Source organism: Varroa jacobsoni, unplaced genomic scaffold (genome assembly GCF_002532875.2).
Source record: "Varroa jacobsoni isolate VJ856 unplaced genomic scaffold, vjacob_1.0 scaffold_936, whole genome shotgun sequence".
Classification (NCBI taxonomy): domain Eukaryota; kingdom Metazoa; phylum Arthropoda; class Arachnida; order Mesostigmata; family Varroidae; genus Varroa; species Varroa jacobsoni.
In genome coordinates this window covers 269,926-295,019 of record NW_019213838.1, presented here as the reverse complement: position 1 = coordinate 295,019, position 25,094 = coordinate 269,926, and the positions used below count along the sequence as shown (strand labels likewise).

At 42.6% G+C, this 25,094-nt stretch overlaps 1 protein-coding gene and 1 long non-coding RNA gene across 2 annotated transcripts in view; one reads left to right on the top strand and one right to left on the bottom strand.

The window, feature by feature from the left end:
• Positions 1-25,094, top strand: part of LOC111265139 (neuronal acetylcholine receptor subunit alpha-7) — a 98,035-nt gene that overhangs the window by 63,077 nt on the left and 9,864 nt on the right. Inside the window, exons 3-5 of the mRNA XM_086970361.1 lie at positions 5,807-6,063; positions 6,467-6,661; positions 13,331-13,417. Coding sequence (XP_086826487.1) covers positions 5,807-6,063; positions 6,467-6,661; positions 13,331-13,417 — 539 coding nt within the window. The remainder of the gene's footprint in view (positions 1-5,806; positions 6,064-6,466; positions 6,662-13,330; positions 13,418-25,094) is intronic.
• On the bottom strand, positions 9,130-13,030 carry LOC111265141 (uncharacterized). The gene is made up of 2 exons (XR_002683299.2): positions 10,021-13,030; positions 9,130-9,786 (listed from the first exon to the last, which is right to left on the bottom strand). It is a non-coding gene; the product is annotated as an uncharacterized LOC111265141 (long non-coding RNA).

Genomic DNA, 25,094 nt, shown 5'->3' with positions numbered 1-25,094 from the left:
TCGCAACGCTCAATTCCGTTGCTTCTTCCCCTTCCGGGTATAGAAGGTTAAAGACCTCGTTGGGTGGAGTCGGCCGTCGCTTGAGTCTTGGAGTCATTGTCTTCGTTGTTTATAAATGTCGAGTGGCAGACATAACAGCAGGGACAGTACTGTCATCGGCAATTATGGCAGTGACCTGCTACTTAAAAAGCTGCTATTCATTCCCATAAATATTAGCTCAGACATCTGTTTATCGAGGGGACGGATACAACTGAAGCCCCGGCCTGTAGCGACCCAGGTAGAGGATTTGGGTAAAGCAAGCCTGTCTCTACCTCGCTAATATCTGATCGCTGACATCCTGTGCTAGTCACTTAGTATCTAGTAGTTCCGGTAGTTGAGTGAACCTTTGCGGACCCAGCGTCCTTCCCTCCATCGACGATTCTCATAGCTGCCCACCTTCGAAAAACATGTCTCTTTTTTCTACTTTTTTGTGCTTAATCTGCCGCCCCGACCATGGCACGATTGCTAACACTGCAACCGCTTTTCTGGTCGTTGCAGTCCTTTCGCTCTCTCCGATACAATACTTTGCTTTTAGAATAGGGAGAGAAAAAGGGTAAAGGGAAGAAGGAAACAACTTCTATCGGATCCGACCGTTCTCATCAATTTTGTCGATCCCGATTGTGCGTTGTGGCCAACCTCTTACGTACACTTCTTTCTGTGGCGCAAAAGCGGTGGCGGATCGTTATTGAGGCTTCTCTTTCCGTTTTTCCGTCGTCGATTGCTAGACCTCCAGCCGTTTGCATTATTGCGCTTGTGATATCCTTTAGCGTACTCTTAGACTCTGTCCCGCACGGAAAATGAAACTGGAATAGGCTAAACTGGAAGGGAATTGGTGTATTAATACCTAGGTAGTAGACAACCAATATCGCGGAAGCAAAGCAAATGAAACCTGTAAACACGAACCAAGTTGTTACCGCAGTAGCCTTAAACCCTCTCAAGTAACAGTAACAGGTAAGACTAAAAAAAGTAAGATCCGATAAAATTTGATTATTCTATTCGTGTACACGGCAGGAGCTACAATGACAGGAGAGTGGGCGATGCAAAATGCATGAACGTCCATATATATATATATATATATATATAAAGCGCGTGCGAGGGAAAGAGCGAGGTGCATTCGAAGTATTTAGGCATGGAAAGGGACCGTTCACTGATGGAATGAAAAACATGATTTCGCTTACTACAACAAACGTTACCCGGAGGTTGAAGCTGGCGTTCCTGATAAGTTTAGCCAGTATGAACAGAAAACCTGTGGGTATCAGATTTTGCGATATGTTCTTCAGTTAACATCAGATTTCTTCTTTTTGTTGTCGAAGATTTTTTGGTAGTACTAAAAGAGACTGCTTAGTTAATCTATTATAAATTTGTTACTCGCCACGTGGCTACTGTGTGAGATGAAGCGTTATTTATTTATTTCAAGGAAGCTGAAAGCTGTTGTTAGGAGTCTACAATATAATGAAGGATAAATAGAAAAATTGCTATGCATAGGCAATGTATTGTCGATAAATGAGCTACAATTTGATTCTGTAAATGGCCTCTATAAGAGCTTTTCGGGTACCGTGATTATACATGTGATTAAACACAATTATTTCATGCGAAACGATATTTTACCTTCATATACTTCACGGAGAACATTCATTGGTCGTCTTAGTTTACCATCGGTATGACATAGATAAACAATGGAGCATACTACACTTTCTAGCGTCGACTATACAATCGACATGATAAAATGCGGTACAACTCCTGTGGTTGTCTTCGTTTCGGTGAAGTCGCTCGACTTCTTTTCTATCTTCTATCTTCCCCGATTGTCGCATGCTTATAATTGCTAAACGTCCCTAATTCATGCATTACATGACATTCCTTCGACCTAAAAATCTGATTAAGCATGTTATCGAGATATATTAGACCATCGACCAGAGTTCGAGCCGATGTTTTCGGAAGCCTCCTCGAAACACGACTACTTCTATCTTTATATGAATCGTTCCTTACTGGCAGCTCCCGCCATTCGTCCTCGTGATAGCTTTGTAAATAACGTATTTGCCTGCTGATCTTAGAGACTCGTAGGGATTTAGCCGCGATAGATACACTTCGTTCGTACTCAGAGCCAGCCGTTTAACGGAATGCCTAGTGGCGACACTTGGCGTAAGGGGCGAAACGTTTAGCTTATTCCATTAACCCTAAAGGAAAGAAAGCCACTATACTCATGCGGTGAAACGAGGAAACCCTCGAGAGTAGCTGCAAGCAACCAGCGAAAAGGCGTATATATATATATATATATATATATATATATATATATTAATTGTATTAACGATAAGCTTACCAATTTCATCAACCCGAATCAACGACCAGGTGCGGTACAGAGTTGTCCGTCTACTGAACTTAGTGGTCGGTGGTGATGACAACGACGGATTATAAACGGACTTCCATTAACGGATTTCTTCGTTTGAAGAAGACAAAGTTGATTAAATTAAGTGGATTCTGCAAGAACACTGGTATCGGTTGGGCAGTTTTGAGCTATGTTGTGAGCGTGAAGATTTAGACGATTCAATGGCTTCCTGCTTGACAAGGAACCTCTTGTACAGGAGTTGTTAGAGGTTACACCTATTAAACGTGCTTCACTGTCGCTCTTCTTTCTCCGCTAACTTCAACAGTAAAACGGCAAGGTATTACTGCCAGTTCTTGGATCAGTTTTCACTGTTGGCTTCGAAACTCGTAGCAAAAAGTAGCCATAGCGGTCATAAGTAGTCAGTGGAGGCAAAATAGTGGGCTGTTAAAGTAAACAAACTTAATCCCTACTTAAAGGTTCAGCTATTCAATAACAATCGATTTGTCCGCTTCGACTACCCATTAGGGAAATCATTTTGAAGAGCACTAGACGCGTGCTATGTTTATTTTTGTTTCGATTATTGCCATCTGAAAGCATTGTTATTATTATCAATTCTTCTGTGACGTTCGGTGGGCCACCAGACACGATATGGCTCTGTATCGTTGAACGGGGCAACAATACACCGACCAGTGTCTTTATTTACCCTAAAGCGTTTATAATTATTAGGGGACGAAAGTAGAGGAAAAAGGTTCTACAAAAGATTGAGGGGAGGGATAGAAGGTTGGCACGGGAGAAACAAGGTTGAAAACGTCTTTGACAGACGCGAATCTTCTCAGGCACTTGTCCTGCCGCCACAAGATGTCTGATCAGTAAGAACAATAATAATGTGTCGAACCACGACAAGAAGATTTATAACCAATCAACCAGAAGAAAGAAAGCGTGGCCACTTATTTATGCTGGAGGTTTGTCTTTATGATGACTGTGACTTGAGCAATTATTCTATAACCGATCAACGACTGCGAAACTTCCGGTATTTATAGGTTGTCACATAAATGGTTTTATTAAACCTATGTTTATTGTAATATGCATTATATATAGCGCTAGAGTTACATTTTTCTGCCGCATCATAAAGATAAAAAAAGGAAAACACCGAATAATCCACATTCTAATAATTATATCAACTATTAAGATCTTTTCAGAATTTCCCTTGATAAACTGGTACCATCCTTTTTACTGTCTTCTAAATCCCGTAGCTTATTTTACATTCATTTCCTGATGCTACCAGAGGGTTCGGGAGCGCATCACCCAATAACGTTACCGCCCAAAATCCCCAAGCTCCCCCTTCTTTTTTCCGTTCAATCGCCCACCATATATCCAGATCCGCAGGGTTGCAGGCACGGCAAACACCATTTCCTTTTACTACTCTCTTGGCAATTCTTCTTTTTCTCGGCTCCGTCCGGCAACTGTACTCGACAATCTATCAGACTGTCACACCATCTATCTGTCGTACTGATACGTTCGTCGCTATCGCGTTCGTCTTTGCCGGTTTCGTTACTGCCTCACGATTTCTGCCACCAACGTCGTACTGCTGCTGTAACCGCTATGATTTATTACGATAAGGTACAACCAGCGAGCGGCTCTAGTGAGAGCACCGCAATGCGGGCAACATGCTCAAAATCGAAAGAGATATTTAAAATTCAAAGTTACTGTAACCACCCACGCATACTGGTACGTGGCGCCATTGCTCCTGTCGTCCTTACTACGACGGTCCACAGAAACCGCTTCCATAGCCGCTGGTTAGGAACGCTGTTCCTTTCGAAGAGCTTTATCGTGCGGCTAGTGCCAGTGCGGCGAGGAGCCTCCTAAAAAGACAGCCGGTAGCAACGAAGCGACATCAGCTGAACCACGAGCTTACTCAATAAAAACGCATTGACTCCCATGCGAGTCGCGTGACAGAGATAGCGAAGCTGTTGGGGCTGGCCGGATTCGTTGCTCCATTGCATCTGTCGTCGACTGTGGCGTGTGGTGGTGACATACATTTTGTTTTTGGTCGATATGCTATGCACTGGCCAAAGCGTACGTCCGCCCTGCAGTTCATAAGCAAGCGAACTTTCTTTGGAAACATAAACGAAAGATTGCGGTAGGTTGGTTGAGGATGCTGTTTGTCACAATCTTCGACAGAGCAGAACGACAATGGGGGGTAGTGAACGACAATCTAAAACTGTTTCTCACGATCCTCTTTCTTCGACTTTATTTCCATTTAGTGCTGCAATTTCAATACATGGAAATGTGAGGCAAGTGCGAGATAAAGTGAATATTATCCGTTTTTGTCAGACTTCTAGTAACTGTGTCAAGAAATTATGTCAGTTATAGTTGCAAATTGGGTATCGACCTTGGAAGAATTTCGAAAACATAAAACGACGGCTGCAGACGCGTAGTACAGACGTACACGTTGTAAATGCCGGCAAAAGTGTCTTGAGACAAATAAGGCAATATCTATAATTTGGTCCTTAGGTGAAGTTTATGTCGGAAAAGCTTCAGTAGAATATTCGCGCTATTATAATTTGGAAAATTCCTCTTTTTTTTTGTGCATACTTGTTTACATCTTTTGTTATTTCGGAGCACGTCGCTTGACCTCTATACCTACAGATGAAAACATTACTAAAAATGAAAACATGGTAATACAGGTTTCTGTGTCGATCTATCATCTATCTAACCTAAACGCGTATCTGACTACCGAGACACATATTCGATAGCGGCAGGAAGCCGCTGCTAGTAGTGAGAAGCCGAGAAATGTCGCTTGAATCACTCAGCATAGTCACTGTATAGAAAACAAGCCTCTGACTTATTCTATATGAAACAAGGGAGAAGTGGTCAAGCGCTTAGTCAGATGGTAGGCTGTGAACAAGCCACCTGTTGCTGCCGTCTATGGCGCATGCTGAATGCCTTTGGGTGTTTGGGTGTAGGCCAAGCGTCGACACCCGAGGTCTCCAAAAGGTAATAGCCTCGACAAATGGACCAACAAGATTGTTCCTCTCGGAAATCACATTCCTCTCAACTAGAGAGTTCGAACCGCAGGACAATCATGGAGAAACCAAACGGCGACAATAGGCAAGAAGATGTAGGCCCGATCAGACAAATGGTTCAATTGTTGGTCCATCGCATAAACTGGCCAATATCATGAGGGACAGATTGAAAATGCTTTGAAAAGTAAGGTAAGAACTGGTCTTTGCATTGGTACTAATAACAGGCGATTGTTCTCTCAATGCTAAAAGCACTATTCTGCAGAAGAGTGAGAGAAGCCCCTTGGGGGACCGCTACTAGCATTGGTACTATTAGAAAAACCATTTTTTTTCGTAAGGACGTTTTAATCTAATTGTTTTAATGTTCCTCGTCGCTTGCAGCAATAGCTATACTAAAACCTATTTATTGTCACACTTTCAGCGCTGACGAGAAATTCGACGGCACGTACCCCACAAACGTGGTGGTACGAAGCAACGGCAGCTGCAATTATATTCCACCAGGCATCTTTAAGTCGACATGCAAGATCGACATCACGTGGTTCCCGTTCGACGATCAAATGTGCGAGCTCAAGTTTGGATCGTGGACATATGCAGGGCTACAGTTGGACCTTCGCCTCAACTCCGAGGACGGTGGTGACTTGAGCTCATATATTCAAAATGGAGAGTGGGACCTGCTGGGTAAGTGGAGTGCAACATGACACATAACGAGCATTACGTGTAATAACTTGTAACCTTCCCTTCATGACCCTAGCAGCTTACAGCATCGAAATTTTACGCTAGCAGACTACTTTAGCTTTTTATCTAACGGATCAGGGCCCAAAGATCTTCTCTACATACTGTGGTTATACTCTAAGTGCAGATGCATGACTCGTTCGTTAGTGGCTGTGCTCTTCTAATGCCCATATGCCGTACTGATCATTTGTCACGATAAGATATGAAGCAGCGATGTCTATATAGTTACCATGGCAATGCGCCCGAAGCAATACGCATTAAAGACTACTAGCTATCGCTACTTCCATCTTTGCTGGCTGCTGTTCATTTTCGTCTTTGCTATATGACCGTTTACGGTTTCGCTCGTCAGGGTTACCGGGTGTTCGCAATGAAATCACCTACACATGCTGCCCCGAGCCGTACATCGACATTACTTATACGATCAAGATTCGCCGCAGGACGCTTTACTACGGAGTGAACCTGATTATACCCTGCGTGCTGATATCATCCATGACACTGCTGGGTTTCACGTTGCCTCCGGACACAGGAGAACGGCTAACCCTCGGTGAGTTCGGTTGACTCAACATGATTCTTACGACCGATTAGTATAACGTGTAGTCGATACTATTTACTAGAAGTTAGAGAAGATTAATGCTTACCCTTCATTTGCTCTTATTGCCAATTGACTTATGGCTTCGTACATTTTGTTACCTGTTGAGGTTGACGCAAAATTCTATATAGTTCAATATATAATTCAAGGAATCCTTTTTAATGCAAATATTCTTATAGCACCAGAAATTGTATTCACTTTGAGCAGAAACTTGATTCAAGTTTATACACATATACGAGGCGTAATTTCGACTGGGAATTGCCCTTTGCGTTTATGGAGGGGACGTTTTTCATTTTCATCAGCACTATTGTTCCGCTGTCATCGGAAGGAGATCGATCTCAGACATCGTTGATGGCCCGCGCTGCTTCGCACTTCACCCTACCGCCCCAGTTCGCGTGTAGCATTCAGAAGTCATGAAGTCACGACTTTCTTCGAGTTATATTTGCCTACAGCTATAAAACTCTACCTAACGCTATAAAAAACAAAGTTGTGTTCGAATACGAGTAGGTGTCGTATTTTGAGCGGAACGAATACTACTCTATAAGCAGGCTTTCAAGGCGGCAAGTTACCCCCTACATAAACGAACCAATAACACACTTTTTTTCAAAACAGACGCAAGGATCCATAATGGCACCATTTCGTGGCCAGACATTTCAACCCTTCGTATGTATTCTCTCCGTATATTGTTCGTGTGTAGAGCGATCACGACAACGTTTTTCGCGAAAAATTACACAATACAATACAAAAACAAACCAGTACTTATGCGTACGCTCGCATTCGGGCGCTGCTGTCAGACGTCACAAATAGTACCACGTGTGCATCATGCAGCGAAGATCGCTTACAGCTGCCGCTCGATAGGAAACATAATAGTGCAAAGGACACAACGTATTTTACCGTAGCACTCGAGACTGTGCGTTTGGAATCATAATGTAGATTTTCAAATGAATCGCTAATTCTAATCCTGTCGAATAGTTGAGGGGCAAACGAATGCAAATTATATTCTGGAACTGTTCAGTTCTATCGTTGAATACATCCCTTGATTTTTGTCAATTATCTGCAGGTAAATCGTACATGCTAGATAATTCGATTCTCGTCAGAAAGCCTTTTAGACCTGAGAATTACGCGTAAAATGTTGACTTTCTCCTGTACGTGAACCTGTCGGCCTAAATACGTGATGGCTTGGGTGCTGCGTCCCATACATCGAAAGCTAATGTCGCACAAAGAATTAAGTACCGAACGACAGGTAGTCACTGCGCGGCACGGGTCAATCCTTACCGGTTCTTAGTAAACCCTGCCGGGAACTCGACTATTCCTCTTCCTATTGGTCAGGCGATAGGGCATCAAGGGCCCACATTACCATTGATGCATATCATCATACACAAATCAAGCTAACAGAAACACTCTAATTAGACACTTTAACTAACACGTTAATTAAAGTATGGTACCGCATGTGTTCGCCCATTTAGTCAACCTGTTGTTGGAGAAAGTAACAAGAAGAGCAGGTATGCGATGCTTGATTTATTTCGTTTGAAAGTCCTAGAAGTTTGACAACGCGACAGCGTAACTGGCACCAAGTCCTCGCAGAATCTTAGCGTTTCTATTAAGAAGCCCGTAGAATATTTGAATAACGTCTGCATTGAATTTTGGACTACAGCAGGCAAAAAAGTGACGTCCTTTTCTTTTCGATCAGAAGGAATGCCTGTATTAGATTATACAAATATTTATACGCCTTTAATGATGTTCCATACATAAAGGGCTGGGCGCAGTGTTCGATTCGTCATCTTGGCAAGATAATCTATCTTCAAATACTATCTGACATAACTTAAGCTTCGTTGAAACAATTCATTACACAGAAATACAAGCGTAAAAAAAGCATGTTTCTTCTCTGAAATACAGGTATTTTTATTTTATGCTAATAGAACTTTAGCGGAGAAAGCTTCCTTCTCAAATATTAATTATCCATGAAATTCTGTGACGCATTTATCCGCGTCCATTAATCTATGGACAGACGTCAAACCGTTCTAAGCTATTTGAGAACCCTTTGTTGAGCATTTCTCGGCCTTGTTGGCACCAATTCAGATAGGTTCACTGTAGCGATAGGACACGCTATGGATTTTCTAGGACACTGATTTCAATCGCAATATCAACTCGAGAGGAATATTATTGATTACCCTATTGCTATGTCAGAATCCTATCTGGACGAGGACTAGAAGGCCCTTTGCAGAAGCAGCCTACAAAGGAACAGCTCTCTACACAGCATACGTATGGGCCGTTCGCTCCGTAGCGGTCCTACTACGTACTTTAGCCGTCGCAGCAAGTACATTGAAAGGCTCGGCAGTACCATAGACATGCCACCCCCAAATGCTGATTATAACCCGAATCGGTTGTCCATGGCCCTTGTTGAGGCTCGGAGCTAGTATCCATTAGGCGTAATAACATACTTTATTGAACCTCATTGATGATGCAGATCGCAGGGCAAACAGTAATCTAACAATTTAACTAATAATTCAACATCTCGACTTCGTTTTGTAATACAAACAATGCAGAAACGGAAAACAGCAGAGAAAGCGCTCTATTCTATATCGTACTACAGTTAACACTACTCTGCGGTAGTAGCCCATAGGACGTTCCTCCTAACAGAGAACGATACAAAACCTTGGGCGTACAGCACATAATAATGATACTATCCGCCGAAATTACCTATTTGGCTTTTAAGGCTATATGGGGTGCTACGTGCACTTCTCTACACGCTGCACGCGGAGCCTTATCAGAAGCTCTACACACACATACACAAAATACAAGTAACGGTATATATTTTGTACATATTCGTTGAGCGTGCCGAGGGTCTAATCTAAAAAAAAAGAATAAAAAAACAACAAAGTGGGATGAAAAGGACCATGTTTGATTTTTTTTGTCTTATTTGAGCTAACTCGAGCCTTTTTGGGAGATCTTGCCTTTTCGTGCATTCGTATAAGTGTACGATAACTTCGTACTTTCCTTTTTGACATCGCCTGGCCACCGATATCGAGGAGCGACGTGTACACCAAATTGAATACCTACGCCGGAGCAAACGCTGTGCGCTGAAAGGAGGTAGTGCTCGATGAAACTCTGTCCGGGTAAATTCTGTAGATTTCAATTTTTGCTATTATTCCTATTTCCATAGTTTACATAAGCACTACTGTCAGCCTCGAAGCAATATACTGAAAAAACAACCGCTTCTTTGGGTACTTTTGAGACAACATTCAGGTACAATATAGAAGACCGCACAGACTCAGTGAGAAGGATAACCGCAACGTCAGACTTCTTTCTCTTACCTGATTCAACCTTGAAGATCCAATGGGCGATCGGCCGCGATTTCACGCCTGCGCTTAGACAACGGCAACAAACGTTTTGAACGTGAAAGCCGCCTCCAAAGCCCAACTGCTTTCTTTGGCTTTCTGTACTAATACATCAAAACGGAAGCGGTTCGTTGCGAGTCCGAACATCTGGAGCTTTCTTCAAATTTCCTCCATTGCTTTTTGGCCCGCTTCCGTCATGTCGGCGATTCTAACAATCTCCGCGATGCGTATATTAATCATATTAAAATATACGCTTAATCCTGATTTATCGTTTGTTTAACAGGACGTTGAAATATTTTCACTGATTTAATTGCAACTAGAGAAATGAAATAGGTTGGGCTGGGTTTCGTTTTGTTTGCATGCTGAACCTTTTTCGTTTAAATCAGTTATAGTAAACAGTATAGCTACGCTAAATGAGGAGACCGAGTATCAATGTTTTGGACGATAGGTTGAAGCATTTTGTGGTCTGTCAGCTCGATTACTGTTCGAATATTAATTTACAGTCTTCATATATATGCCGGTTCATTGGCGTCAAGCGCACTTATCGGATGACCGCAGAGGAAATGATCCAGAGATCTCTGGTCTTTGAAATCAGCTGACCAATAAGGCTATCGTTGCAGGCGATAGTTGAGTCAGCTGCATTTCGTACGGATGACCATGAGGATTTAAATATTGGGTTCGGCAAAAACTTAAGAGGCGACGATTCTAATGCACGAAGATAGTAGTTTTATCTCTCCCATTTCCTTCGACAGCCCTGATATTTTCCTTTGTCGAGCAGTTATTGGCCACGCCCAAATGTAATTCGGTCTCCCACAATGAACCGTTCCACCGTGAAAACAAACGAGAGTTTTTTAACGTTTAAATGCCGCTGAGAATGAGGCTGTCTTTGCTCACCACAGAAGGCTTACATTTGAAGTACCTTCACTAAGGACATTGGAACACCTTGTACTAAACATAATCTAAAAATAATACCTCATATCACTATCTAAACTAATGTATATATGAAATAAAGTTTACAACTTTACGAACCCTTGTTTTACGTCACCGCAGGTTCAAAGCACATGCGTCGCTTTGTCGTTCAATATATGCCCTTTACGTAGTTTGACGAATAAGGAATTAAGAAGGGGAAATACGAAATTTTTACACACATTTTGTAAAATGGTATTTTTTAATATTACAAAAACGCATGGTCCATTTCCTTTTGCGCAGGTTGGAATTATATATGTTCTGACAATTGTTTGTCGGAAAGGCCGAAAACGCAGTGTAAATTCCCAATAATGATACGACTGGATGCTAGTCCTTGAATATATTTCACTATAACCGGCCACAAACCAACTTTGCCGATCGACACATTTACGTGGACGGCCAAGACAAACTAATGTGTAAACGTGCCCGGAAATGGCTCAAACGGAACGGGTGTCTATCTACTCTTTCTACCCAGACTAACTCTTGCAGGGCTTTCGTCTCAGAAAGGATCGAAACTGTCCAGCCAGGTCCCCTTGCAGAATTATGCGAGGCAGTGGGTAATCGATGTTAACGAAGAAGTGTCCCAGCTCTTAAGAGTTTGCAGTTCTTACACTAGGGTAGGGTAGTAGCAAAAGCCGAAGGCTTTCACCTTATCCGAAGGAGACATAACATATATGACCACACGCGGCTACGGGCCTAAGCGGAAGGGTACTGTTTAAGACTAGCTCAAGAATAGCGAGTGCTGATAAAGCAGAATGACTGCTCTTACCGGGTCAGAAATCAGATTTAGTCAACCAGTAGAAGTTAAAAGGGTTTTACACTCCTCTCAATGACAGTGGATTTTAGCTTCTCAGATAGATCCCTGGGCAGGCTCTGTAGAAATAGGAGATTTTGCAGATAGAGGTCACCCAACAGATACGCACCAACATATACGCACATACGCGAAAACACTTTTCAGGAATACCCGCGCCGTTGTATACGGATATATAACAATATACATCCTCGTTTAAACCATTACAATACCTATATAGAACTACAGTCGTGTCGTAATATTGAGTACTTACGCTCCATATTTCTGCTGTACCTTTGGCTTGGCTATGATTCGTTAACTGTACAGAGACTTAATAGTGTGTATTGGGTATGGTCTGTGCGCCCGCTTAGCTAAGTAGTACGCACAGTCTGCGCCAGCTGGTATACAGGCACATAATTACAGGTATGTATGGCGTGAAGACAATATGCGGAACAGTAGGATGTTTATCTTAATACGTCACCCAAGTTTCGAACAGCGCGCGCATACTTGAACTTTGTACATTCATAATTAGACCGTTTTATGAAGAGGTAACATAATGCCTGTCTTGGCAGCAGTAGTATTCCTCTTCAAATCAGAGTTCGCCTGACGCATGAACAGGGGCAAGTTGGTAGACTCGTTGGAGGGCCGGCTGCAGAAAAGGAGGAAGAAAAAATGAAACAATGTGAAAAGGGCACTAGCTTTAGCCGGATAATAGGCTCGGACTCAATAGGACGTGACGTCGTAAATCTAACTTGGACATGCGACATTGCACCAACCACAAAAGTCACAACACCGATGGTCTTGTTGTAGGCGCCGAGGTCGTTCCAGCGCAAGGAAAGAAAGGTCGAAATGTCAGCAGCCTCATACGAACGTCTTATATGTCAGCCACTCGCAACAGGTCTTCTTAGCATAGCATAGTATTATGGCAGCTGTAACGTTCGCGGCGGTGACTTGGTAGCCGTTTTTGTCCCTTGTTGCCTCGACCTCCACCGTGCCCGCGCGAAACGGGGCCATCCAAACCGGGAAGTCGAGCCTCTAGTGGCTGTACGGACAAGCAGCCCTAGCTAGTCCTATGGGCAGTTAGCGTGGGCTTATTAATGGCTCACGCTCCAGAAGACGCGAGAAATGCAACGGTGAAGACGATGAAGTCGACGGAAGAAGGCGAATCGGTGGGGGAAAAATGGAATAGGCTTTTTGATAACCAGACGTACACAGCAAAAAGTATGTCAGTGTAATATGCGGGTATGTATGTCGACTCACTCGTGCGTATGAGATGAAAAAAGAGTTGCCGCATAGCCACAAAAGTTAAAAGCTACAAGAAAAGTTTTCTAACTCTTAGAGACAAAAGACGAATCCATTGCTTTCATCGTTGCATATGGGCCTAGGCAAAACATTCATCTTAAAAAGCTGCAGATAAGATGGCTTCGACTAGACAGCAGACTAACAAGGAAAAGGATACGACAAAATAGATAGGCAGTCTGCTGCTAGTGGACAACAATTGTCGGTGTAATAACGGCCATTGAATTGCAGGTGTGACCATCTTGTTGTCGCTGACAGTGTTCATGTTGCAACTGGCGGAGGCGTTGCCTCCTGTCTCGGACGCCGTGTCAATTATAGGTTTGTGCCCAAACGGCCCCGTGGACATCGTATCATTGAGCGCCAGCACTTTAGCCGACATGCCTTTCTTTTGTTTTGATCGCCTGAAAAGTGGAAAGTACTATAATGAGTGAAAGCAAAAAGATATCAGGAAATGTTGAAATTTAGATGTTCACCAACGAAACAACTTGTCCTTTATTCTTGAACTCTATAGACTTACTTACCGTATTAAGCTTTTGTTTCAATCTGTAAGAGAACCTTGCATAAATTGACACCGCTTGTTAGCTAACGGATTGATCCATTTCGATGGGCAGCTAGAAAAATGATTGAATAGATTTGACAACGCTTCTCCACTTTTCATGAGGGGTGTGAGAGCGATGGCACCCTACCTCAAGTAAAGCATCCTTTTAGATCCATTCAATTAAACAAAGACCTGGATAACGTTTTTCCTCGAAGCTGCTGGAATTAAAGGCAACACATTCAAATAAGATTGCACCATATATACACGCATAATCAGTCAGTCGTGCCGAGCCTATAAGTTTGATAACGCGGAAGGTGTTGAATGTATGATCATGCGACAACAGTGCTGAAATGTTTGATGTGTCTATTAGCTTAGCACATTTTACGTAACGCGTAAAAAGCTTCAATCGTTTAATTATTGCAAGTTAGATTTTCGATAAAGTTCCCGTTATCGTTTCATCTGTGTTATGATACTCTATATCCACCTATAATTATCTTGTGCTGTTCCCTTTTACGTTTGAATTGTCCCTTCGATACACGGCAGAGTCATCCAGAATTAAGCGGACCGTGCGTTCCTGTACTAATACCACCTACGTTTCGGACCATCAATGGCCTGCGGAGTAGGCGTGTTTCGTACCATGCACGAATGCTTCAATTGATGACACTACACCAAGTTTAGACACTTCGCAAAAACACAGAAATTTAATAATACTTAAAGTTTAACTTTGTTTCAGCACTACCATGTGAATCTATATGTCGTAGTGTCAATGTTCTATAAACAGCACACGCACTCATGTGTATATATATATATATATATATATATATATATATATATATATATATATATATTTAACAGAGGGCCACGGGCTCAAGTGGTAAGTATTTATTTATTTATTGCTCGATAACAAGGTTCAGTCGATTCATACGTACGCTGGCTCGTCAAAGGGCGACTAGTTTCTACGCGGATCTCGTATTGTACTAACGTGACTTGTTAGTAATAGTGTTTGTGCGCGCTGCCAAATTTTCGTCAAGAAGGTGATAATGTCATTTGATTGACCGGCTCTTTGATTGACGGATACGACACAATTATCATTAGTAGCGGCAAAAATAACAACAGCAACAGTATTTACAACGATATAAGTGATCTTTCTTCTGCAGGAATTACCATCCTTCTGTCACTGGTAGTGTTCTTACTTCTTATTTGTGAGAAAATGCCGGAAACATCGGACGCCGTTCCTCTAATTGGTAAATGTTTCATTGCTGTTATCGACTTCACGTACTGCCTTGCGAAAGTCCACTATACCTAATGATCTAGATGTCGTTACAGAGGTACCCGATAAGGACCGCAAACGTCATCTAGGCCGATAAACTCGATCGTTTATTTATCGTTATGCGTGGCTGAACGTGTTCGATGAACGTGCCGATCATGTTCATGGAAGACGTCTGGCTACGCTATTGCCATCCTACGTAGATCCGAGACTATGTCAGTTAGAGGCCTGCCAGCCACTGAACGTGGAAACGCTGAATGAACATGGAATACAGATGTGTATAATATACATAATGAATTTTATCTGTTTAGTTTGATTTTCTCTCGGGTGAGTTCTGTCTTTGGCCACCCGCGCATGCGTCACAAGCATCTGATTTCGATTACTAGCCGCGGCATCAGTGTTCGTCTAGTGCTCCTCTTAGCTGTTGTCCGAAAGCTGGCCTTACATGCCGGTGAAGTACTGGAGCCAGATATTTTACAGCGGACCTTTTTCAGCGCTTCCCGTTCGGGCATCATTTTAATCTAAAGCTCAATAAAGTCCAGTGCCTTGTTTGCCGGATGGGTCATGGCCTTGTGTCAACCCCATTATCTCAGGGCGGCTTTTTCCAGCTTCTTTCAAGTTTAGCGCTGTCACGATATGTGTTTGTCTGACCTTTGATTCACTGTGGATATGGTTTGTCGTCCGTTCTACAGCATACAACGCCTGTAGCTGTTCTTCCTGTTTAGATCTCATCCTCTACCCAATCCCCTTAATGTCCCACGAGTATACAGACATTATGTATCTATAAAGACAAGCTGCTTATTCATTTTCTGATTCCTCAGTGGGAAATGCCACGAGGAACGCGTGGTATTCTGCTGCCTTTTAGCACTAGCGTTAGGAAACCGGATTTTCCTTTGCAGACTTAGATTTTCTGCAAGTATAGGCTTTGCATTTGTACGAAAGTCGATTAGTAAATTTATGTCTCGTGTCCATGGGTAGGTCTCTCCTTAGCGTCCCAAGAGGCTGTCGTATCTTTCTCGAGTCAAATAAAGGTATTGCAACCCGGAAATGTTAGATGGGGTCATTGCCAACATGGAGTAAACGGGGCTATTAAAAAACCTTCCTGTACGGCAGACAAAGGAAGTAGTTTTACGATCTGAAGCCCGGTAATATCTGAACGGCTTGCAGTATAAGGTGCTTCGGCGAGGCAAGTTTTTTGAGTTTTTAATTTTTTTTTTATATTCATGTGGTCCAAGGATTTTGTCTTATAATTAATTTGCCTCTACTTCTCTTTTGTTAGAAAGTTTACATTTGGACGGTAGCTCGTTAAAGTTCTCTGGAAACCACGCCAGTTGTTCTCTTCTATCGATGCCAAATTTGCAAATTATTTGTCGCTCGCTGGTGTATTACTATGACAGTTTGGGTTGCGTTTAGACCTTACCAACAATGCTCTAATTCCTTTATTCGAAATAATCTAGTTTCACTATCTTCAACTTTAATCCAAATATGTTTACGTGAAAATATATTTAGAAATGTCTTTCCACTTTTCTTTGGACCGATAGATTGTATCTAAACAGGAACGCTTGGAAAACTATTTCTCCATCGTATAAAGGGTGCGTTGACCAACGAAAGTGGCCTGTTTTGATCGAGAGTTATTTGTACTTTGCTTATGTGTTGCTTTCCGCTATTTCGCATGGTCGAGTTCCCATCGCGTCTTCGCTTCTTGGCAGCTTAAACATCCGGAAATAGAGTTATAACAGTGTTCGCATGACGGGAATTAGTCTTACTCAAGCTTGACTCAGTAGGACAGATAAGTTTTCTTGGAAGTTGTAAACTACCAAATCAGCCTCATAAGTTTAGACGCTTCGGTTAAACCCTAGTAGTCGTACGGTTCCATACGTTTGTTAACCGACACGTGCTTGGCCATTTGGTTATCGTTAGCAACATAATTGTATCGGACAATTAACGAGTAATTATAAGAATGCGTACGGAATCACTTTTATATAAACGCTAGGTAATCGAGGCTAGGACTTCGAAAGACATGTCTGTACGATAATGATGGCGTTGGCTATGTTCCGCAGCATTCGATTTTTGGAATACGGCTTAGCACTTATCTATGCAGTGTGTTTGATGACTCGAGTAACTATGACGACTACCTTCTGCTCAGTTAAGTTAAGCCTGACGGTCACTTGCAATTCTTCAGAAAAGGATTACGAGCGTGATCTAAGCTGCTATGTATATTACTTTTATCTTGTACAGAAACTGCAGTCATCCCTAATCTAAGAAACGCCAATACTTGCTAACCGGGCTCTCTAGTTTGGCGTACACAAATCCGTTCGCACTGGGGATACGAGGTCTGCCTCTTGGGTGAGTGACTTTTTGGTTTATGGGGAAGGGAGAATAGGAAGAAAAATTCTATAAATAGAAACGATAAGAAAGTAAATTGTGTGAGCTATTTTTCTATGTTTTTATGGAAGTATAGGCCATTCATAGGATGCTTCGATGAATGCTGAGAAAAATAACTTGTGAAGCAGGCCTTCTGATACATTGTCATCTTCATTTAGACACAGCCGGACCCACTTACGGTTATAGTGTCGTACTAGGGAACCTTATACAGCTTATCTATTTCATTACACCGTTGTTGTGTTGTCCATGTAATAAATCTGACCCGCCCTCGCTGGTTCTGTCGTTTGCACAAATTGCCTCCATTCAGCCAAAACGTTGGCAGCAAATCTCAAATAGGCATAACGGGAGATAAGAAGATGCTCATTAGCGTTATGAACCTTTGAAAATTAGGACATCTACACCAAATCGGCTTTGCTTTCTGACGAGTGGTTTCGACACCGAAATGTACAGGCCAGTCATTCCCAGCGTAAGGATGTCCAAGGATGGTTGAAAATCATCGATTACACTATGATTGCCATTGTGATTGGAACTAAAATTCAACAAACGTCCTCATTAACTGTACTTGTCGACGTATTCTACTTCACCGATGACCACAAAACCTTATTAATCCTGTTTCAGTAATGCGATATTGTTTCCACCACGATGGTCTAGTTAATTCTTTAGCCATATTTTGCTCTTCAAGACGAACGGCGACTTCGACAACGGCAGGAGGTCTTAAAGGAGCACCACACGGTGGTAACTCTACGCTAAACTCACTGGCTTCCCTTTTCTCCACTCTAGATCATCACCTCAGTTCTGATCACCACCGACCCGTTTGCAAGGGCTCTTTGTACTGTTGCTCGATCCGTGCAATTTATCTTGGATCGGAATCGCCCTATGCTTCTAACAGCTGCCTTCCTCAGAAGCGATACAGGCCGCGCTTCTTTGAGGTCCGAATGGAGGGAATCAAATAGTTGAAAGAGTTTGGAGCCGCAACTGACGCTAGTGCTCTCAATAAGGTGGAGTTGATCTAGCGATCTGCTGCCAAAGTATAGACGCCGGTAAATGAATCTTCGTGCATCAGCTGTCTGATCGCTGGCTTTTGCCATTATCATTTCAATTCAACTTAGTTAGATAAGGCGGACACCACGCTGTGTGAGGGCGCTTAATTCGCCGACCTGTCTATCTAACGGCTCCAGACAAGCTTGCTGGCAGCTGAACCGAGTCATAGCTATCTCAGTCTTGTTGTTCGGGTAGCTTCATATCTGCCTGGCTGTCTCTTTGGAAGTTAGTAGTCGGAAAATAGTTACGCTTGGTAGGGGATTCACAGGGTGTTCGTCACGTGCCTTCAGCAATGGGTCACTAGTAATTAGTTTTCCTTAATTTATGCATTGCTAATGTAAAATTTACGTTCATCCGTATACGCCCAGTATGAGGATTAGCGCGATCGGAATGCGCGTCTATCCTGTGATGATTGCTTGGTCTCTTTGGCGCTCCCTCCTCTACCCACACTTATGCCTATCGAGTCGCTCACACCTTCCTTTCGTCGATTTAGGCAGATTTTGTGGGGCCACATTAGAACTTCATCGTACTAGATAACGAGGGGCCTACGAAAGCCTGTTTCCAGTCCAAGGGTCAAGAAGCGGAGCGGACGAGGATTATGGCGTTGTTGGATCGAAGGGGCTCCCCCCCCCTTCCCTCGTTAGTAACTGGAAAGACTTCGACCGTAAGTTTGCACAGTGTCGCGTCATGATAGCTGTTTTACTCAACGAGCCATCCTTACCGATCCAACGGTGAATAATCGGGGCTTTGAGCTTCACACCTGTTCTGCAGACGTCGGCCGGTGCAGATCCTCTAGGCCACAAAATCCCCCCAAGTAATAGCGGTGGACTGGCGAATGGTCAGAGGTAGGCAGGCAGGATCGGTAAAGTCCACGCCGTGTGTTCAGGACACCGAACTGGCCCAGTAGGGCTAAACTGGGAAGCTGGAAACAACGGGCTTATTAAAAACTGCTTTTCGTTTTTCGTCATTTCTTTCGCTGGCAATAGAAGAAATCACTTTCGTTTGGTTTCTTCGGTTCTTTGTTTCTCTCGTTCGCTGTTTTCCTCTTACAGTAACTGCTGCTACCGTTACTAGTTCGTGTCGTTTCTTTTAATCCTCGCCATTGGTTGCTCGTGCCTTATCCTTGATTTAATACGGAACAACCGTAGTAGCTGTGGTTGAGGCTCGAAGCGGGAACATTGACGGGCGCTATGGAAAAAGATTAGCTCGGGCTCCGTGAAGGTCTTCGTCAAAATTTTGTTCTTTCTGCGGCTGGTCGACACCAATGAGATCGCAGCAAATGATTAACAGCAGTAATCGGTGAATATTTCACGTGTCTTTTAATCTCACTGTCGTTGTATCCTTTGCATTGGCTTCTATCCAAACTTGGAAGATAGATCATTGAACTGAAGATATCTACTCGAAGATAATAAAATACGGAACTGTAATGGTCTACGAACAGTTCGAATTGACGTAAAACAACTGAAATATTAATCAATAATTTTTAGATCGTGTGTTGCTTATCCCGCTGCACGGCCGTTCGAAATGTCCGCGAATGTTTGATTCCGCATTTCGATTTGACTAGGTTTTTTCTTGGGCTTGTTTTATTCTCTGTAAGATTTTGTGACGCAGTTTTGCACGTTTTAAACCTATTGCATGGCTACTTTTCAGGAGTGCAGGGAAATTTCTCCTGCACTGGTTCGACCAACGTACGTCAATGTTGTTTATGTACGCCGGATGAGGCGCGCTATCGTATTCAGCTGTATGTAGATATATACTGGGTCAAAAAATATCGAGGAAACGTTCGGCTTCTGTTAGCTGAAGGTTAACACTTGATGGGGCTTGCGGTGCTACTCTAGTCGCCCTGCCTATTATTTATAGGCCAAATTTCCGAGCAACTGCTTTGAAGTGAATGACTTTCGACTGTGCTTCTTAGAAGCTAAAATGGAGTTCTAGGGAAAACTGAAGGCTATCGAGAACAGCGCTATGGGTCAATGCCGAGGGTACATACAATATCACCGATTTCGCAACCTGGAGCCTTGAAAGGCCCTCGCTGTAGGAGGCCTACGGATGAAGACGTGGCAAAAGAAGAATAACTCCTGTTGAAGGATTGCCGAATCAGTCACATGGTGAAACTTCTCATATGCGTCATGTCGGAACGTTCTGAAAATTATTTGGAGACGAAAAGGTTTGCAGTAAACATTACTGGGGCTGCTGAAGAGCTTGAGTTTTGAGCAATTATGAACCCGTAAACATCTGCCTCAGAGGAACCTGAACTCGTTCAGAGATAAACTTAATTTTTTCCGATGTGTCATAACGAGGCGCGTCTACGGCTATGGTACGGAAGTAAGAATGCAATCGTTCCAATATTGCCTTGATGGACCCAAGCCGAATAATGCAGCAAGATTCAGATAAAAAATCAATCATCTCGCTCATTCTGTCGACCATCGGCGAGTTGTACGTTATGAAATCATTCCGGGTGATTCCACTATTATTAAGGGGTACCTAAAGGGTTTTAAAAAACTTGTTTAAAGTCTCAAAACAATCGAAAGAAGCCAAGAGAAATCGACTGCAGACGTATCGTCTACCGTCACGACTGAGATCGAAAACTGATTGAAGGACTGTAAAAAACGGTGGGTATGTATACTGCGGATAATATGGATGGTTTAGAGGGTTACTGACGATTGAAACATGGACAGTTCATACAAAACTTAATTCTTGATACGTTTTTGGCCCATTAGTACGATCTACCATAATTATGCATGCGTTTTTTCACGAGATTAAAGAAGAGTAGAAGAATTTCTAATAGGCAAGTCTTTATATCCAGGAAGGTAGAAAGAATGACTTCTCCCCTTCATTAAAATCAGTCAGTATGTATTCCCTGATTCGGAAAATATAAGCGTCACCTCTAATACAGGTTGAGGCATGCTGGTGTTTTGTTCCCCGATCACTTTCGAGCGCAGCTCGATGCCATTTATCGTATAACCGTATCGCTAACTACTGCGCTTCCGCCACCGTAATATCGCACCACTTAATATCTCGTTATGGATATTTATATATTAACCTGTAGTGTGAGTAAATAAACTTCAGTAAATAAACACGATATAAATCCATAGCATCCTAAAGCAACGAGGTCAACAACAACAATGTCGACTTATAGTTGTACGTAGTCCCTCTTCAGTCTAACACGTGCTCGCCGTAGCATTTTTTTGTTCTTTATCGCACTTTAAACTATTCTGAGTCATCATATGTGTTACTGATCTGATGGTGTTGACTATTACCCTTTGATCTAAATGACGACTGCACTATGCCGAAGTGAATTGGACCTAAGTGATCATAATAATGAGGATGACTCAAACGTATGTTGATAATACCCTATGGTTAATGGTCATGGCGATGAACCGAGGTTGAGTCCTGAAGCTTATTTATTGCGAAACGTATATCGACCGGTGCTGTGTATGCCCTTTTTCCATAAAGCAAAAAAGGTCTTGAATACAAATATCTTCAACTGTTTTCTTTTGCCAACCGAAACTATAATAACAAACATAAATACTGATAAAAACTGGATCTAAAAGATGCTAACTTGATGTGCCACGATCGCCCTGGCCCCTAAAACAGTAGACATAATCATAATGGATCATACATAGCGTGATATAGTTAGGAATAGCTGAATATGTGTACATAATTGCTTTTTTATTAATATTAGCTTTTAAAATAATTAGATATGATAGGCCCCTTATGGTGTTGGATCCCGCAGTTGCCCTTTCGCATTGCCAGGATATGTCTATTTGTAGCCACATTTTGTTAAAGGCGTACGTATTAGGTTTCTCAGAAAGTAACATCCGTTTTTCATCGAACAAAAACAGCATTTCATTCAAGTAATTAACTAATCACACGCATCTACTGTCGCTCTGAGATTCTTCAATGAAGTTACTTACTCTGTCTTGCCTGATGAATGGATCTAATTTCCCGTGCTACCTATGTATGTAACACGTTTATCTGTTGATCTTAGGGACAAGTGCTGATCTAGATTCGAATCCGCGTATAGACACTCTATTCGCGCTCGGAGCCATCTGCGCTAAAGCTAGACTTGAAGGATATGGCGGGTCCTCCTGTTCAAGATCTTGCTGCCGTTTTCAATCCTTTATCACGTGTGTCAAACACAATGGCGAAAAACTGTGCCCTGTTTCGGCCTATTCCCCCGGTAAACTCGGCAATTACGCCATATACAGACTTTTGTCGAACGCCTTGTTTGTCTTAAGGATCACCTAGTATAAAAGCCCCCTTTAGTCCCGTTAAGCGCAAACAATAGCTCTTCCTTGATGAAGTTCTAATTTTTAATGGAACTTAAGAGAGAGTTAAAACTCCTGACAATAGTCAGGTACTTTCAGACATCTTCTGAATTCGGGATTCGTTTAGCACATGATGAATTTACAGCGGAGTTATGGAGGAGAGGAAGAGTGCTTTCGAATGCTATATATAAAAGTGACCAACGGACATTACTTTTTGACCAATCTAATCGTAAAAACAAGCTAAATAGTAAATAGTGAATCTATATATACTGTATATAAGAACGGTATTAACGGCCACAACAATGAAGAGAAGGAATACTGCCGATCCAATATTAAACGGAGAACAAGGTACAATTACTGCCTTTTGTGTAGGCTACGTCACCTATCACGTACCCTATAATTACATGTATGTAATATATAGTTAATTACAAATAACATCGCAATAGTTACATAAGAACATCTGTGCGCTTCCACCTATCATTGCTGTGTCGTAATTATATTACGTAGTATTTTTGTTGCCTATACAACAAATGAACGCTATTTTAACAACAGAGCGAATCAACTGACTTTACATTAGCTCATAACATATCCTGCGGGCCTCTGCTATTTGCTTCTTCCATAATGAGCACGAGCATAAAGGTAAGTGTAGTTCGTTTTTCCAGTTTCTAGGATATTTAATCTTATGGGCTTAGCTGATTGATGACGTGGGTATATACAGAATCGTATCTGTACAAGGGCTACGGTTCAATTATAGGTTGGGTAAACGTATCGAGTTTTATGTGCCCTCACGTTTCGACAAGAACTAGTGAACCACCTCGTATTTCAGGATAAAAATTAACACTTCCGGGTTCTGAAGTTCTAGCCTAGATCGAGAACTTTATAGAATACAACGGGCTAATAAGTAGCTTCGAATTAATAGACTGACTCTCAATTCAGGCAATTAACAATTTTTTAACAAATATACAGTAATACCTTCGCGCTCATTTTGCTCTGCCCTAAGATTTCTCAAACACAAACGGTCTCACATTGGTTCTCGTCAGAAAACCTCGCCATTTTAAGCTAGATCGTGAATAAATACAAAATTGAAAAATACTGACCAGGCAATAGGAAATAGTCGTCTCCACAAAAACGTAGCGATTTGGCCGTAGTTGAAACGAAAGTTTAGTAATAAAAAAATTGGGAAAATTTCTGCTCTTGAGAAATAGCAAAGAAGAATTAACCAAACCAGTTCAGGCCCAGAAGTATACGCCATTCAAAGCCTATGTCTTAACAAGGAAATAGGTTAGTTATGGCATACGTCAACAGCTAGCTGGATTTTGACCCTACCAGCTAGCTATAAACATTGTACATGATTGGCACGCTAAAGTTCCACTCAATTGTACCAGGTAGTTTGGATCGGCCATAGCCTTACTCCTTGAATGCCAACCAACCTGGAAGGCGGATGCGTTGACGTATAACCAACAACAGCTTTTTCGGCCTAAGACCCTACTTGCTGGCGCCCACCACATCAGTTGCTACTTTTACTACTAATACTGGTCACCATCAGTATGACGACTATACAGCTTTATGACTTCTGAAGCGACCGCCACCACGATGAATGCTACTCTTAGCAATCTTTAGCCCCTGAGCGCATCCGGCTATGCGCTTCTGTCTCGCCATTCTCCGCGCCATTGTACCTGGCAGTTGCAGGAGCAAGGCCAGATGAATTATTTGCATCATTGGGCCGTCTACTTTGTGAGCCCCCACCCCACCTCACCCATTGCCCCTTCACCTTCGTGGATAGCGTGTTTTGGTTGCTTGGTCTGCAGATACAAATACAGCTAACTGCTAGCAGCAGAAAACTGGGACATGTTAGTGGTTGTTCGATCAACGGTGACGATGGCATCAAGCAGTGCAACAGTGCTGAAAACCTTGACGCTGCGGTTGCCTCGACAGCACCCGAAAGGACCGGCACATTTGCGCTTTCCGAGAGCTGCTTTTACCCGCCATCCAATCCCCGGAAGAGCAGGCATACGAAAGCCATGCAGCAGCGCAAAGCCTACCTCCACTGGGTTGGTCAGGTGCTGGCTCCATGGGACACGTTGCGGTTGCGACATCCAAAAAGAATCAAAGAAAATGCGTGCAGACCCTGTGGAACAGAGAACCGGGGAGCGAACTAGCTATCACAGGACGTACGAAATGTTGTATGAAGCAACGGCTGAGGCAAGACAAGCGAGAAATTAATGCGACAATGATCGGAGACAACGATCTGCAATTTTTTATTCCAGCGTAGAAAGGAAGAATGCTACGATGGGGCGCACTCAAAAAACTATTACCGCCCAATCGATCAAAGGAAAAGTACCTGTGTCGTAGCGTAGGTAGAGCAGAAATAAGGGAAATTATGCAAGGCTATAATAAAACAAGGAGGCAATAACAGCAAAACAAGAAGAAATAGAGTGACTCCAAAAGAACTAACAATAACAAAAGACAATGAAAAACCCGTCTTAGCCAGCG